Raw genomic sequence first — 18,505 nt, 5'->3', positions numbered from 1 at the left:
AGTTTAAATTAATATACATAGTATTGCTACAAGAAAAGCAAAGTTTTCACATATAATATTATTCTCAAGCTGCAAGAGAAGCTAAGCTTTCGCATATACTGTTGATCTTTTTTGCATGTGTTACACTTTAAGATATATCACACAAATGTGCCAGTAAAATTTTTAATAATGGACTAATGACCTCAGAAATTGAGTCCCATAGTGCTCAGAGCCATTTAATAATGACATAAATGTCTGAGGGTTCAAAATTTTTCTAAATGGCGCATTATCAAAGAGCTGATTTTTAAATGAGAGTCAAACGCTCTGTGATTTAATAAATTCATAGTACATTCTTGCACATAGTTCAACTTACGTAATACGATATTTACTTTGAAAGGAACGCTTTACAAACCACTATTCGCAATATTTTACCGCGACCTGTTGGAAATAGGTTCGTTTCAGTAGTTGCCAGAAAGCGCAGATAACAGGCGACACCGCGCTTGGGTGGCTATCATGACGTAGGGTTGGGTTGGGTTGTTTTGGGAGAAGAGACCAAACAGCGAGGTCATCGGGTTGGGGAAGGAAGTCAGCCGTGCCCTTTCAAAGGAACCATCCCGGCATTTGCCTGGAGCGATTTAGGGAAATCATGGAAAACCTAAATCAGGATGGCCGGACGCGGGATTGAACCGTCGTCCTCCCGAATGCGAGTCCAGTGTGCTAACCACTGCGCCACCTCGCTCGGCATCATGACGTAGGAAGCCCGTATGTACGTACGTGTAAAACATTGAAAGATCATACATTATGTCATAAAAGTAACAAGACATCAGAGGATACTGCAAGAGCATCGGAATTTCGTGAACAATATTAAAATGTGTACATTTAAAGTGCATACTTAAAGTGGACATTCGTTTGTCCGGATTCCCAATGATATAGACCTCGACACGGTATTAACCTTTCCAGTGTGGTTTTCGGGATGTAAATTTTCTTGGAGCACAAGTAACGTATTATATCATGTTTGGTTCTTTATTGTGACATAATGCCATACGTGCTAGAAAATGAAAACGTGCACTTGAAATGCATCGAACAGTTGAAATTAGCCAGTACTGTGGAACTAAACATTTCGTTTCAAATACATTGACTGCCTCTGCGGAAAAGGTTAACAAAAGTCAAATTTCCTTAGCAAACAGACAAAAATAACTTCATTGTTCCGCAAGGCGATTAATGCTTGACTGTCAGAAAGGTGGAAATAAAATAAAATCTGAAACTAATGACATATTTTAGCCTTCCGTAAATATGTGAATGTGTTTTAATTCATTCGATAGCTCTCGGCCACAGATATCAGTTTTGTTTTCATTTGACGTGAGAGTAAACGAAGGGGAAACAGCAAAATCACTAAACATTTCTTTCTGCGAAAGAATCTATTACCTCATCAAAGTTCGTCAAACGTTTTGCTACATGCAAAATCGAAACGTCGTTATCTAATACTAAAAACATTAATATAAATAATACCCAATACTGGTGTGGTTTGTCGATCTGATTACGTCTATTTTGTCACTGTCTGCTAGATAAAACAAAATAGGCCTTTCTAATATGGCTGCAATTTTGTAACACACCAAATAAACGAGACTGTTTTGGCACAAATGGCCATTTTTATAACACGACAGAATATAATCCACGAAGTACCAATATCAAATGCCTATTAGGCCTACTACGAGCAAAAAGCTTTATGTTAAGAAATAGTTTCACATTTCATTCATACGCACCAGCTTCTCAAGCATGAGATCGAAAAGTAGTATTACTAAATTTTTATGTAAATATGGAATCGTCTTATTCTTCCATAATTTGTGTGATGTCCCTGTTACTTCTACTTCCTCGTTCTAACAATCTTGTCATCACCACTTCTGTAGCTACTCCTGCCATTGTCAAAATTTGTCCACCGATTAACTTCACTAATACTGTCAGAATCACATTTTTAGTTATCCCGCGATTATTTTCCGGTTGGGCGTTATTACGTATTCGAATAACACGTTTTCCGCGTTACTTCCGGACTAGAACTTATGCGTATCCTAGTCAGGGACTTTACAGCTAGTCTTACAAGTGTAGCCATCTGGCCAAAAATTTTCTGGCAAAATTTTATTTTCTTGGATACACCGAGAAGATAATACGTAATCTTTCTCGCCTGTTATTCTTGTTAGTCGTTTATTTCCATTCTGGTAGTCTGAATCTATGGATTTCGCTAGTAATTATAACAATGCTGATCATTCGCAAACCCAATCAACCACATAATCAGCGAGCGATTGGCATTCATCCGTTTACTCCCTCAGCTCGTATTGCCCCGCCCCCTTTTGTCCGCGGAAAGTTTATTTCTAGATGCGACGAGGATTCTCCTGACAGAGACATAACGTACACTATGCATGCATTCAAGTCAACTTATGATTCATTCAGAAATCAACTTAAAATGTGTTCAAAACCAACAGCGAAGCGTTTCAAAATCCTATGAATAATCGATAGACAAAAGTGCACTGGGTGCTAGGCGCTTTGTGAAACAAGTTTTTTTTCCCTCGAGAATATGAATTTGGCGCCCCCTTCTTCCGGTAGCATCTACACTCCTGGAAATTGAAATAAGAACACCGTGAATTCATTGTCCCAGGAAGGGGAAACTTTATTGACACATTCCTGGGGTCAGATACATCACATGATCACACTGACAGAACCACAGGCACATAGACACAGGCAACAGAGCATGCACGATGTCGGCCCTAGTACAGTGTATATCCACCTTTCGCAGCAATGCAGGCTGCTATTCTCCCATGGAGACAATCGTAGAGATGCTGGATGTAGTCCTGTGGAACGGCTTGCCATGCCATTTCCACCTGGCGCCTCAGTTGGACCAGCGTTCGTGCTGGACGTGCAGACCGCGTGAGACGACGCTTCATCCAGTCCCAAACATGCTCAATGGGGGACAGATCCGGAGATCTTGCTGGCCAGGGTAGTTGACTTACACCTTCTAGAGCACATTGGGTGGCACGGGATACATGCGGACGTGCATTGTCCTGTTGGAACAGCAAGTTCCCTTGCCGGTCTAGGAATGGTAGAACGATGGGTTCGATGACGGTTTGGATGTACCGTGCACTATTCAGTGTCCCCTCGACGATCACCAGTGGTGTATGGCCAGTGTAGGAGATCGCTCCTCACACCATGATGCCGGGTGTTGGCCCTGTGTGCCAAACACGCATACGACCATCATTGGCACCAAGGCAGAAGCGACTCTCATCGCTGAAGACGACACGTCTCCATTCGTCCCTCCATTCACGCCTGTCGCGACACCACTGGAGGCGGGCTGCACGATGTTGGGGCGTGAGCGGAAGACGGCCTAACGGTGTGCGGGACCGTAGCCCAGCTTCATGGAGACGGTTGCGAATGGTCCTCGCCGATACCCCAGGAGCAACAGTGTCCCTAATTTGCTGGGAAGTGGCGGTGCGGTCCCCTACGGCACTGCGTAGGATCCTACGGTCTTGGCGTGGATCCGTGCGTCGTTGCGGTTTGGTCCCAGGTCGACGGGCACGTGCACCTTCCGCCGACCACTGGCGACAACATTGATGTACTGTGGAGACCTCACGCCCCACGTGTTGAGCAATTCGGCGGTACGTCCACCCGGCCTCCCGCATGCCCACTATACGCCCTCGCTCAAAGTCCGTCAACTGCACATACGGTTCACGTCCACGCTGTCGCGGCATGCTACCAGTGTTAAAGACTGCGATGGAGCTCCGTATGCCACGGCAAACTGGCTGACACTGACGGCGGCGGTGCACAAATGCTGCGCAGCTAGCGCCATTCGACGGCCAACACCGCGGTTCCTGGTGTGTCCGCTGTGCCGTGCGTGTGATCATTGCTTGTACAGCCCTCTCGCAGTGTCCGGAGCAAGTATGGTGGGTCTGACACACCGGTGTCAATGTGTTCTTTTTTCCATTTCCAGGAGTGTAGCTGCTTGCTGCGACTGCTTGCACAGCCAACAGCCACGTTCCTGTAGACAGAAGCGGAAGACTCTACTACTCATACGTAACTCAACTGCGCATGCGCATGAGCCCGTGGTTAACTGCTAAAACATGTAAACAGTTGCGACTTCACGCTCATTGGAGGCAATTTGTTGTTATGAATCAGTGCATAGTCTCCCTAAAGCCTTTGACACATTTTTAATTGGCAGACGCTTGCATGAGCACTGTGCGTCGTTGTTGTATATGGCGCATTTCCTTTGCAATTCAAGTTATTTTCGTTTTTTTCTCTCGTTTATGTTTTATGGTTGAAGTATTATTCTGTAGTAGCGGGATACAGTAATATCCTTTGTTAGAGTATCGGTTCTTACCAGTCACAATTACGAAAATTTAACTGAAAACTCAAACAATGAAAAATTCCCGGAATTCTAAAAATATCCCGGGTTTTTCCCGGATGAAAAGCTTCCCGGGTTTTTCCCGGATCTCCCGGGTCTTATACACTCTGGAGCTGTATACAGATGAATTTGGAATTGTAATTTTTGCATCACTGGACTGTCTCTCTCTGGTATCCACATCTTTACCCAGCAAGCAATCTTAAGGTGTGTGGTGGAGGTTACTTTGTGTAACATTGTCCCTTTTTGTGTTCTAGTCACGTATGGTTCACAGGAAGAGTGATTGCTGGTAGCATTCATGTGGGCTTGAATCTCTAATTCTATCTTCATGATGTTTTTTCAAGATATACTTGGAGGAAGCAATATGTGGGTTGACTCTTCTAGGACTGTACATTCTTGGAACCTTAACAGTAGACCATAACATGATTGAGAACACCTCTCTTTCAGTGTCCGACACTGAAGTTGGGTGAGCATCTCTGTGATGTTTTCATGCTTACTAAATGAATCTGTAACAAAATGTGCTGCTCTTCTTCGGATCTTCACCATTTCCTCTATCAGTCATGTCTGTATGGCATGGATCCCATGACAGGCAATATTCAAATATTGGTTGAACGAGTGTTTTTACAAGCTTCTTCCATTGTTGATGGACTAAATTTCCTGAGAATTCTTCCAATGAATCTCAGTCTAGCATCTGCCTTACTTGTGATTAATTTTGTGTTGTCGTTCCATTTCAAATCTCTACATGTGCATAGTCCTTGATGTTCAATGGAAGTAACTACTTGCAGTAATTTCTCTGAAATTTTGTAATAGTACAATAAAGGATCTTTTTGTCTATTTATTCATGGTATGTTACATTTATTTTTAAGGTCAGTTGCCACTCCATGCACCAAGCATCACTTCTCTGCAGGTCTTCCTGCGTTTTGGCATTTTGTTACTTTCACATCTGAAGACCACTTCTCCATTCAGAATGGCATTCTGTGTTCCGTTTGCTGGAAACTCTTAGGTTCCGGCAACACAATTGGTCTGATGTTTACTTCCTTAGGTGGCAGTGCAGAACTGTATTAGATGCCTTTTAGAAGTTAAGGAAATAGGTTCTACCTGGGTGCCTGTATCTATTGCTTTCTGCATTGGAAGCAATATATTAAATGAGTCAACTGCCACCCTAAATACCGAGCAAGGTGGCGCAGTGGTTAGACACTGGACTGGCATTCAGGAGGACGACGGTTCAACCCCGCGTCCGGCCATCCTGATCTGGGTTTTCCGTGATTTCCCTAAATCACTCCAGGCAAATGCCGGGATGGTTCCTCTGAAAGGGCACAGCCGACGTCCTTCCCCATCCTTCCGTAATCCGATGAGACCGATGACCACGTTGTCTGGTCTCCTTCCTCAACCAACCAACCACCCCAAATAGTATTTGAGAAAACTCCATAAAATTGTACTTGGTTAAATGTTGCTTATCTTTTGCCTCAATTTTTCAGTAAATTATCTGTGTTGTATATTTCTTATCAGTAGACAATTACAAAATTTTACAATGAAACCTGGAAAGCTACCACAATTTGTAGTTTTAAGACATGCCTAATCAGTGCTCAGAACACCATAATGAAGTAATGCAAAAATTTAATCATGATGATGATTTTAATGATTTTTTAAATTAGAAAGAACAGATTTTGCACTACATGAGACACCCTGTATCAACATTACTTTCCACAAATTCCATTTAAATGAGAAGACTTAGGGCTGGTTACAATATATCTCTCAAATTAGCTGTTTACCCTTACACTACCAGCTGCATTTTTTTTTTCATTAATTGGCACCTCACACTTAGCATACGTGCAGTTACACCCATGATTATGTATCATGGGGAGTTAATGATTTAATTTTTAGGGATTTGGAAACAGGTCCTCTGCTGAAGTGTGAAACAAGCACTTTCACTATCAGTTACTGTTCATTCAGATGACATAGTGGAACTATTGCAAATAAAGTGTAACTATTACTTTTTTTAAAAAAAATATTTTTAGATTGCTCACGTTCTTGTTATATTTGTTGGCAACACATTAAAAAATTTAGCACCAGTATGTGTAATTACTGTTTGATATTTGTAAAGAAATATAATTTCGCTATGAAAACTGCTTTTTTGAAAATAGAATGCTACCCAATTTTCGAAAAACTAGTAGTTACAAACACTAAAAATCGTAACATGTAATATCCCTAAAGAGGCAACAACATGTGCTTAACATCTCTACAATTTTCTGTAGGCTTACATTCAACCCTAAACATTATTTTCTAAATCAATAATAATTTAGACTACGCATATTGTACTAACACCTTCATATTACTGTAAGCGAAGTTTATAAGCCAGAGGTCAGCTGAGCCTTCTTTGGGTGGAAATATAATGTTACATATAATATATTGGTAATATAGGGCATCCATGCTAGACGTATACAAAAACATTTGTTTATATTTCAGTGCCTATTAATGTTTACAGGTTTATTTCTCCAGCAGTGTACACAGGAGCTCAGACATTTTTATGTCCATTGGTACAGTTCAGTGTGGACACCATTTATAGCTCGACAGATATGCGAATGGCACTCCACTTCTCGCCACACATTCATAAGCATGACAGTGTTACGGCCTTGCTGCAGCATAGATCTGTTTTCTCAAATCTACTAAATCTCAAATCCTTGTTCTGTATGCAGTGTCCTTGATAAAACCCCAGGCACTGAAATCCACTGAAGTCAGATCGGGAGACTAAAGGGGCCAGGATGTGGGGACCCCATTCATTTTCCCCCTCTTCCAGTCTAATGCTAAGAAAACATCTCTTGGAGGATTGGGGGGGAGGGGGGGGGTGTCAGTACCATTCGGTTGGAATATGTCGTCGAGATGTGTGTGCCCAGTGACGTGCTTGTGCCTTGAGACTCAGTGCTGTTCATGAAATGATGAGGATCACAGCTTGGAGATTGCGTCTATTGACTGCATATTTACCCAACAACATAAAATATCAAGTTCTGATGTGTGTATAGCTGTAGGCTGAATACCCTTTATTGTGGCAAGGGTTTTTATACATTGTGGACAGCTATCCAGGATGAAATCTCATTCACTTGTAATTATACTCATAATTATACTTTAAATAGAGAAAATTATAGAAATTACTACAAAGGAAAAAGAGGAAAAATAGCAAGTAAAAATTGTTTAGTTATTAATCTTTATTTTATTTGCACTGTCCTCCCATTTCTAATTTCGTTTTGTATCTCAGTCGTTATGAACACATTGTGATATTCTGCCACTGGAAATGTATGGCAGTTTATACAGATATATATATATATATATATATATATATATATGTACTTTTTTTATCCATTGTCTATGTATTGTCCCTTTTCCTCTTATTACAAAACAGAATACATCTACATTTCAGAGTTTCAGCTCCATCCATTGGTTGTGTCTTTCAATTAAATATTTACAGTACTGAACAAAGTTTACAAAAATATATATTTCAAATGTGAACAGTAAATTCTATTCAGCTTGAGGCACTAGGCCAACAATAAAACATTTGTTTGCAGTTATAAATAAAAAATTTATTGGTGTATCCCAAAATTCAGAATTTTGTTGGCATTAAATTACACTCAGGAACCATTAACATTTGTAACCAACCACAAAACAAAATACACGCGAAGCATGTCAAAAAGTTACACTTAAGATACCCTCACAATGCTAATAACAAATGGGCATTTCTTCATATGCAATCTTCAGTTACATTACAATATGCACGTTTCTGGGTGTGTGACTTACAATTTAGTATTGTCTGAGCTATGAGTAGTAGTGTGAAAGCATTGACATATAAGTACTTTCATAGTAATGATTGAAGTTTGTAACTGGAGAATGTTTGGTTGGAACTGTGCGTTTTTAAAATAAAGCATACAGCAGTTCTCAAAATTTAAAAAAACAGTTACAGTTGCACCATGTACCAGTACAAACCTTGAGCCAATTGTGTATATGCAAAAGGAAATGCAAGTTTCACTGCCATCCAGGAATAGCAGACTTAAAGCTCATACAGTAATTTTGGGGAATATGCAATTACAATGAAGAAGATGCAAACTTTAACACTGCTCCTTGTAAAGCAAATGGACTTCCAAGTTAAGCAATACAATCCTTGATATTGTGTTTCACATATTCCTTGTTCTCCTTTGCTAAGTAATCTTACAACATAAAAACATCACCACTTGTTTCTTTTAAAAGCATTCTTAAAATCACATTTTACATACAATTAGAAAATACAAATAAAATAAAACTACCAGGAAGAATTCTGTACACATGGAGTATTTCAACTTATATGAAACATGATATGAGTGATTACACAGAAAATCACATTGATTTAGTGCAACTCATCATTCAGTAGTAATCTTCATGCACCAGTACATTTCTGTACTTATAATCCTAGCCTACATCATATTACTTTACAGTCCACAATTTCTGAGTATTTCAGAAACATCAACAAGTCACATCACACTTGAGTCTTATGTGCAACTGTTAAAAATATACAGCCAATTATGTATTGTCAATCATCTGCAACAAGGTAGTTATTCTTGATTGAAGAGAGAAGTGAAATGAACATAAGCTGCTATTTTAAAATACTAAATTTAATTAAATCTTATACCTCACATCCACACATTGATGAAAAGGGTAGAGAAGGGAGGACGAGGTTTGTCTGGGAAATAATGAAGAATGGTAATAAATAGTTTCAAAATGATACTTCCAATGAAGTCAATTTGACAACCTGACATATCCTCATTTATACTTTTCTTTTTGTAAACAGGGACGTTCTGGCAATACTCACTCACTCACTCACTCTCATTCTTTCTTATCTTCTCTCTTCAAGCAAGTTGCACCATCAGCTCATATCATTGCCTTTTTGGTCCACAACTCTGATTTTATACCTGAGCTGGCTTCTGTGCACCAACAACCATCATGAGTTTCTGTGCAAGATGTGTTGCCGCTACTGCAAGAAAAAGGAGAAAATTAAGGGTTTAGAGTAGCGTACAGAGATGAGCCTTAGAGTTCATTTCTGAAACATATGATTGCTTTGTAGTAAATGTTTACATTTTCTTGCAAATGGTCTGTATTAATTGCTTAAATGAGGGGCTTGATTATCAGTGGAAGTGAAGTTGTAAGACATCATATTAAAAATTAATTGGAAATTTTTCTAAAATACATCTTCACCTCATACTGAAACTGTGCAAAGCTGGGACTACCTTTTTTTTTCTTCAGTGTAGGTGACAGAATGTTCAGGTTAACCACAAAGTTTTGATCTTCCAAGGATATGCTAGTTTTGAATTAATATTGTCAGGTTTTATACAACTTTATGTCCTCTTAGATGGTCCCTTGGTGTACAGACCAAGCGAGCTGCTTAATTTAATACTTTCTTTTTTAATAATGGATTTTAAATGTGTTAAGTACGCATATATAAAACAGTTTGACAATGTTCCCATCAAATTAAAATGTCCAACAGGTAGCAACAACTGTTAGAATACTTTTGTGTGTGTGTGTGTGTGTGTGTGTGTGTGTGTGTGTGTGTGGTGAAGATCTAAGTGATGATGATGATGATGTTTGGTTTGTGGGGCGCTCAACTGCGTGGTTATCAGCACCCGTACAATTATCCAATCTTTGCTCAGTCCAATTTCGCCACATTCCTGGATGATGATGAAATGATGAGGACAACACAAACACCCAGTCATCTCGAGGCAGGTGAAAATCCCTGACCCCGCCGGGAATCGAACCCGGGACCCCGGGCTCGGGAAGCGAGAACGCTACCGCGAGACCACGAGCGGCGGACAAGATCTAAGTTATTGTGCTTTGACAACAATCATTACAAAGTGGCAGAAAAGAATAACTGACCATAAGAGTCACAGAGCAGCATGCTCATTACTTTGCCTGCATTTGGCTTATGTACACATCATCTTAAAAAAAGTTTAAGCAACAAATTGTTGTGCTGCAATCTCTTGTACACAAACATCACTACAAACTGCACGTTTGCTCATTCCTTTGTTTTGTTTGTCTGAGGGTGTAAAATCAACTAAGGTCATGCATGCCCATTTCATAACCTTGGTTCGTCAAGAAGTAAAAAGGAACTATTCGTTAAGCCCAATTTATGGATGGAAAGCGAACTAAGAACAATGAATTCCTCATGGAGAAAGGTCCATAAAATACACTGTAGAGACAGTGGAGGCCCCAAACCAAAGAGTAAATGTTCTTCATCATATTGGTAAGCCAAATAAAAAAAACAATGAGCACGAAGTGGTGGGGGATCACCACATTACAAATGGCGATGGCTAAAACAATGCTCAATATACACTCTAGCTAAAATGATCTCCTCTTAGTAGAGGGTCAAATGAGGTTCACCAAGCCGCTGGGAGAGGTTCAATTCCTCCGAGCTTGTTCCTTTGAAGAGAAGACCCGTGGTGGTGCCAAAATTACACCACCTGCTGGCAGACAGCAACACAGAGATCATCCAAAGGGATGAAAGACCTAGTGGACTGAGGTAGGAGGACTGCACGAAGTACTATCACTAAGTTCCAAGTGCAGTTTGAATCCAGAGTAGTTTCCTTAGGAAGTGAGTGAATTCCAAGATGAATACGGGCCACTGCATTTAAGCCAAGGTGGTAAAGGGTTCCCACACATCAAGAACAATGGTAGGTAGCTTGAAGTTAAGCTGCCAGAGCAATAGCCCAAAGCCAACTCCGGGAGGTAACAGAAGGAAAATGTGCTCCATACTAGTGATCAAGGAAGCCACCGAAGAATGAGGCATATGATCGGTAGCCAGGCATGGCGGACAAATGGCATGTGTACCTTAGAGATGGGCAAAACTGTTCTTTTCAGAGATTGGATCAGAACTGTTCACTCCCTGAAATGAATTAGCTCTTTTTGATGACTCACCACTCATTTACAATAGAAAATAAATGGAAGGCACATTGTCCTTTAAACTTGGTTTATTCCAGTACTACACCTGTATTTTGATCTTATTTGATCCTATTTTTAAGTAACACAGATAATGAGTAAGAATTTTGTATTGTTTATTGAAATTTCCACGATATGACAAAGTTTTTGATTATTGATTTGTTTTGCACTATCGTGGTTTTTTGGGTGATCGGAAAATGTTGTAACTTGAGATTTACATTAACAATATATTTGGCTATAATGTATTAAAATTTCATTAACCTCATACAAATTCATCGCAAGCCATATATTTTTAAAGTGAACGTTTCCTTCCGAAGACGCCTAAAATCGCAAAATCCGTACCAGAATAAGAAAAAAAAAATATAAATTTGACTGTAAAACGAAAGTGCTGCATATAGCCTTACGCAGAATAAAACAAGGAAAATATTGGTGTATCACATTTTGCGATACGTTTATCGGTTCGCTCGTAATTAAAGCGTAAATTCGAGTGTCCATAATAAAAATCCTATAGTAGGAGGAGTCATCAGGAACCTAATCTAATCAGTTTAAACAAATAAAAATTAAATAAAAACAATTGATGTATACACAACATAATAATGTAATATACATAGCGGTATTACTACGAAGAACAATATCCAGTAGGGACGAACTCCGATGCAGAGGCGCTGAGTCGAGCGGGTCGAGCCGCGAGCTGTATTACTGCGTGAGCTGAGACCGCAGAGACCAGAGTGACACCTGAGTCGCTTTGCTCAACGCTCTGGCTAGAGTCGAGACGGTGGGGTGAGCGTTGAGCGGGCGAGTTCCGAGGGTGGGGGGAGCAGTGAACTCACCCGCTCCGAAACAAATCGTCTGTTCTCTTGCGAGCAGGTTGTTGCAAGTAGTTCCTATGTTATCCGCTAGGTGGCTCTCTGTCCTGTTGCTCGCATCAACTGCCCAGAGGGCAGGACGTGCGACTGAAACGATCGCCGACAGAGTGCAATGCGAAGTTAAGCTGCGCCAGACACTGCGCGCGGCAGACGACGCACATGGACGGCACGGCATATGTGAAACACAAAATCCAATGGGGCACTGCACAATGCAGGCAGCCAAGGTAGAAGCAGGGCAGAGGCCGGCGCTGGCTGTGTTGTGTGGCGTCCAGTGTGCTCTGACCAGCAGAGGCCCCGCTGATATGCTCCGTCTCTCTCTCTCTCTCTCTCTCTCTCTCTCTCTCTCTCTCTCTCTCTCTCTCTCTCTCTGCTGTGAGAAACGTTTGGAGCTACCGTTCTTTTTTTCTGAATCACTGATTGTTCACTCCTTTGAAAGATTCAACTCTATGAATTAGTTCAGGAGCGAATCCCCCATCTCTAGTGTACCTCCTGAGAACAACATCATGTCGGTACGAGAGCAGTAGTTTAGTAGCTTCTTTATAGAGGCTGTTGACCAGGCTCATGTAAAAGTGCCAGTGGCCAATAGATTCCACGATGGTGGATTGTATTAAGATGGCGTAAAATGGTTGGACGTGCAGATGCATTAACAAAACACCAATAGTCTAGTTTCAAACAAAGAAGGGTGGTCTTATCCACACCCCCAAAAGGATCTCCTCTCTTAAAACTCTCTTGGAAGAAATTTGATCTCTCCATTTAAAAGAGACCTATGATCAGTCATGTCCATAGCTCTCCCATGTCTTTAATTATTGCTGCCATTCAGGCTCCACCCACAAAAACATTGCATCTATTACATTATTCCTGCTCATTCCATTCTTTTCCAGGTTGGCTACACTCAGTCAACCTGTAGAATCAATTTTCATAGATCTGACTACTTTGCCTCCCAATGAATTTTCATCTGACACTTTCAGCCTGAATATCCCCACTGACGTAATGGTAAAGGTCACTGTGGAAGCTTGTTAGAGATCATTTACATTGCGTAATTTGTAATACGTACTACTTCAGTGCAGGATGATGATATCATCATACAATATGTGGTGTCCAGATTCTGTACGATAAACAATGACAATTTTCAAACAATGATCTCGTCAGTATGTTTCCCAACTGGAGGCTATATAGTCAAAATCCTCCTGTTACTGGAGTTGTGGACAAGTTATTTTGTACACACATTGAGACACTGCTGTAGCCTTAAGTACCTACCTCTTAACACTAGAATGGCAGCGTTTCTGAAAATCATAAAATGCCATGAAATATTTTCATATTCGACTTGAACAAGTACTTTATTTTAGTGGATGTACAGTGTCAAAATTTTAACTTTACACACCCTCTAGCCCAGGCAAATAGAACAAATCAGATGCTTGTTTTGCATTATGTGTGGTCTAGAATGGACCTTAGGCAGCTTACAAAAGTACCATTTGTTCATGGGCAGTTCCTGAGAAAACCCCCAAAGAAAATGATTTTTTGGCACAAGAAAGTACCAACTGTGGGGATGGACACTTCTAAAATTACTACTTATGGAAAATCCTTGAAATTTTTATCATATAGTCTTGAGACAATATTCTTGGGGAATTTTCAGTTTTTTTTTTTTTTTTTAAATCATTATCCATTACTTACACACGTAATGTCCAATCTGAGGTGTAATTGTAGTTATAACTGGCATAGTGAACACATGGCATGGTTCTGAGGTCACCGAACTATGCTTTTAAATCGCCATTTTCTCCACCAATAAAACTTTATGACACCCTGTCTCCCTACAATGGACATTTGACATCTATATAAATATGCCTGAAGTGGCATTGCAGTGACAAAAAAAGGGGTAAAAAGGTTCTCAACATGCCTGAAAATAACTTAAAATGACTGTTGAAAGGTATGTAAAACTGGTATGATGGCAAAATCAGTAAAATATTTCTAACAGTTTTACTCTTAAGATAAAAGTAATAAGCCAGGCATTTTCAATGAATTGGTATAAATGAGAAAAGTATCCAGAATCAATGGAAAGCAAATGATTTTGTGTTATCCTTATATTATGCATAGTCATGTCAAAGTATGTAAATAAACTGTTAAACTTTACTGACCTAAAGAATTTGTTTTTCAATGCAGCACACCAAGCTGTAATGGCGAAAAGAAGGAACCAGTAGGAAAATGCTCTTATTGGAGCACTAAAGGCGAATATCTGCCCCCTTATAAGACACTGACAGAAAAGTAGGGAACCAGCTGGCTAAGTTCTCATTATGCCTACCTTACCAACAATTTTGGTGGGATAACATATTCACCCTTTTTTGTGCTGAAAGAGAGTAACAGAGAGACAGTGATGGTGGAGGAGAGAGGAGAAAGTGCCAGTGGGAGAGAAAGAGAGGAGGCATGATGGTCTGTGATAGTGGTAGTAAAAGAGGAAGAGAGATAGAAGCAGTGGGAGCAAAAGAGAGTGAAGGCTTGAGAAGGGGGTGGGGGGGGGGGGGGGGGAGGGGGGGGGGTTAGACCCTCCCAGACTGGCAGACTTTAATTCGTAGGTATAGGGGAGGGTGCATTTTGCACTGAATTTTAAGCACATAGTTGTAGAGGGCAAAAAAAGTTGACTCCTCAGAATTTTGAGCTTCTAAGGTTTGGTGGAAACAGTGGCAGTGGGAAAGAAAGAATACATCAATGGGAGAAGGAGAAGACATTGGAAGGAGGGGGGGGGGGGGGGGGGGGACATAGATAGTGGCTGTGAGAAGAAACTGCTAACTATGAAGGCTTAAGTACACAGAGAAATTGGGACAAAGGATTTACAAGTATAATCTTCCATGTTAAAAGAGTGTGAATAAGTTCGCATGCCAAAATTTTTTGTGAGCTAGGTAGAATGAGGATTTAGATTGAGGCAACTGGCTCCCCACTTTTCTATCAGTCTTTTAAAGAGGAACATCTTTGCTTTTCCACTGGTTATGTACTTCCTTATTTCAGATGAAAATGCCTTACCTATGTATTGTTGCTCATGGTAACAAGTTTCATAAACTTTAGGCTTTCATACATTAACTTTTTATAGAAACTTCTAGACATATTTAGTGTACGTGGTCCATATCATACTCCCACTTATTCCACACTCAACTTTGTTGTTCTTTTAACTCAAGTCATTGGAATCTGCTAGATACACTTAGCATAGGTAATTTCAGTTTTACATACACATTTTCTGCACACGATTTTGTGGCACTTTACACAGTTGTTGCTGGCCCTGTTGCTTTTGGAGAGGCTGATATGGCAACTCAATTTTCTGCATGATTTTGGACCCATATCCTCTTCTTTTATCTGCTCTCCTTCCTGCTCTTTCGTTCCCTCGAGTTCATCAGCTGAAGTATGAACTACTTCCTTTTAATTTTCTTGTTCGTTATTATTTTGTAGGTGATCCATGCGTCTGCTGCCTTTGTATCCAACATGGAGTATAAGACATGCATTGCACATGTCCTACATGCAACATTTGTAGCATATTTATAGGTCATTTGATCTACCACATCCACCTCATACTTTGTTAAAGTGTAGAATATTATTGTTTCCAGTTTTTTCTTTCTCTACTACCTTAGCATGTACAATTAATGTTTTCTTTTCCTAGAGCTGCTTAGCAAGTTGAAGAGACGAGAAGTAGTTTTCTGGTGTCACATTTCTTCCTTGATTTAGAAATAGTTCCACGAGACGTAGAACAGTGTATTCTCTGAATGGATGCTTCTCTCTATGCATATTATCTTTTCTGTGCTAAGGGAAAGCATTACACATATACTTTGTTCTCTACATGGGTAGCTACCAGAATTTGAGACCATATTTGTTGGGCATCTACTTGAGTGGCCTTTCATCTTGTTTCACTTGATGATAGATGCTCATCTGTGGTTAAATTTTCTTCAAGATGGTAAGAATGAACACTGTTTTCCATTAACTTTCCTCAAATTTCAGACACAAGAACAAATTTGTTGGCTGGCAGCCATTAACCTTGAATTGATTTTTAATCAAAATGGAGAAATCTGAGAAGCTCCAGAAATCTGTTCCTTGCTCTTCAACTTCGATGAAATCAGGCCCCCAAGAATGCGACCGAAGATCACCTGCAGACCTATCTTTTGTTCAAACAACAACATGAGTGTATGTGATAGTTATACAATTTTTCAGTTTGTCATGTAAGATGGTCCAGTCATTGTTTATTACTACATTTCGAGCATTTGATTCTGTGTGTTTCTTCACGAAGCATAGGAATGCTTCATCAAAAATAGGATGGAATGCATTGATGATAAAGCTGTCTACTCATTGGCAAGTGTAAGTAGTGAGACCACATCTCCCACTTAGTTCCATTCCTAGCGACCATCTTTGTAGAGGCATGCAAGTGGACCTGCTGTGGAAGGTGAGGTGAGGACTGGTGTAGGTCAGTATTTGAATCCTGCTCCATCACTCCATCCTAATTCACAATGTCTGTCTTCACTTGCCTCTGGTACAAAGTCCTCATCTTCATCAGTGAAGTCAATTTCCTATTCAGCACTGTAATTCTCTAAGAGGTGTAACATTTCTTCATCACAAAGTCCACACTTGAACAACATGTTCAAACACAGCTTTCATGGACAAAGAACATTACCTGAATGTCACAATATAATCTGTGGCAGATGGAAATGTGCATCTTCCAAGATGCAACAATGAGCAGCAACAAATCTGTATGATTACTAATTGTTTTAACTTCACTGTTGGATTATTTACATACATCCAGAAGAGAAATTACAGTGGTGTCAGATTGAGCCCTTCTGCCATTCTAAAAATGTCCAAGAAAACAAACATTTTGTAAATCTTAATACATCACCATAAAGAGCAGAAAAAATTAGGGCAAGTGATGTGTTTTCCTGAACCAAGTACAAAAAAAAATTGGATGTGACAAAAGAAAAAAGTATGACAGGGTCTTTAGATCCCATCCGCTGTTCTAGTGACTGGACTAGTCAGAGTTAAAAACAGTATAGATCACCTAAGATAAAAAATTACTAGTGCCATCAGTACAATGAGGACTTAAGTATTCCTTGCCTTATAATTTGGTGAAAATATTTTACAGTATTTGACAGGCTCTGAATGTAGTAAATTGAAATTTAGCAACTACATCTAATCAGAAGTTCCTTCTGCATGTAGAACCACAGCAGCTTTGAGGACTACAAGCACCAATGGTTCTTTTATCTCTCCTTTCCACCTAGTTCTGCATTCTATATAGAAGTTGAAACAATATGACTAATAAATGGATCACAATTTCACATTTTCTGATAAGGAATTTCATGTCTATTCACAACCATTACAAACATGTTATAATAAAACACTGATTTCACACTCCTGTAAATCAAGTTACATAAACAGCTTTAAAAAATTTTGACTAGTAAATAAAATATGCCAACAGGCACTCCTCTAGTGTGTGTGAGAGAGAGAGAGATTATATATATATATGGCACTCAGTTATTGAGATTATAATTATTTAAAGCAGCATCCAGTGACATGGTTAACAAGTATCAAAATTTATCACGGTAATTGTTATATGACTGAAACCAAGAGAGCTCGTCAATATTGGTGATAACAGAAATCATCCAGATCTAAGCACTGTGTCATACCATCCACACACATCATCTTTGCCACTTTCACTGGAGAGTATAAGAAACAAGCATCACTCTCCACAGCGAGAGTAATGGGAAGCAAAGAGTTAAGCACCATCATCATTGTAAAATATATACAGACCTGAAAAATCAATGAAACCTCCTGTAATAAAAGTTGCCTTTTTCTCTCTAAGGAAGAACTGTGCATGGAACCCTTTGTATACAAAGAAATGGTCTGTGTATTTTCACACAATATCATGAAAAGAATATATCGCTACTCACCACATAATGGAGATGTTCAGTCCAAGTCAGGCACAACAAAGAGACTGCTAAAGAAGTAAGCTTTCAGTCTTTTGGCCTTCTGAGCAAACAATACATACATACATTCATGCACATTAACACATGAATGTGTGTGTGTGGGGGGGGAGGGGGGGGGGGGGGGAGGGCGAAAACTTACTTGTTTAGCAGTCTTTTCTTGTGCCTGTCTGTGACTCAACATCTCCAATATATGTCGAGTGGCAATCATTTTCATAATACTGTCATTATTACATCCTGGGTTTTCCAATGTTTTATTTTCACATAAAATACTCTGTTGGACTTACATGAACATTAAAAGATACCACTATAGTTGCTAAATAATCATAGAATTAAAAGGTTAGCAAGAGCTGGAGCAAACACATTATTTGGCCAAGTATTCT

The 18,505-nt window shown here is 39.8% G+C and overlaps 1 protein-coding gene across 1 annotated transcript in view; it reads right to left on the bottom strand.

Annotated features, from left to right (window-relative positions):
- Positions 1 to 7,675: 7,675 nt before the first annotated feature.
- Positions 7,676 to 18,505, bottom strand: part of LOC124605516 (large neutral amino acids transporter small subunit 1) — a 367,273-nt gene continuing 356,443 nt past the window's right edge. The window contains exon 12 of the mRNA XM_047137258.1: positions 7,676 to 9,359. Within this exon, the coding sequence (XP_046993214.1) occupies positions 9,357 to 9,359 (3 nt within the window). The 3' untranslated portion in view covers positions 7,676 to 9,356. The remainder of the gene's footprint in view (positions 9,360 to 18,505) is intronic.

Source organism: Schistocerca americana, chromosome 3, assembly GCF_021461395.2.
Source record: "Schistocerca americana isolate TAMUIC-IGC-003095 chromosome 3, iqSchAmer2.1, whole genome shotgun sequence".
Classification (NCBI taxonomy): Eukaryota; Metazoa; Arthropoda; class Insecta; order Orthoptera; family Acrididae; genus Schistocerca; species Schistocerca americana.
Note: the sequence above shows the minus strand (reverse complement) of the source record. Positions and strands in the feature narration are given on the sequence as shown.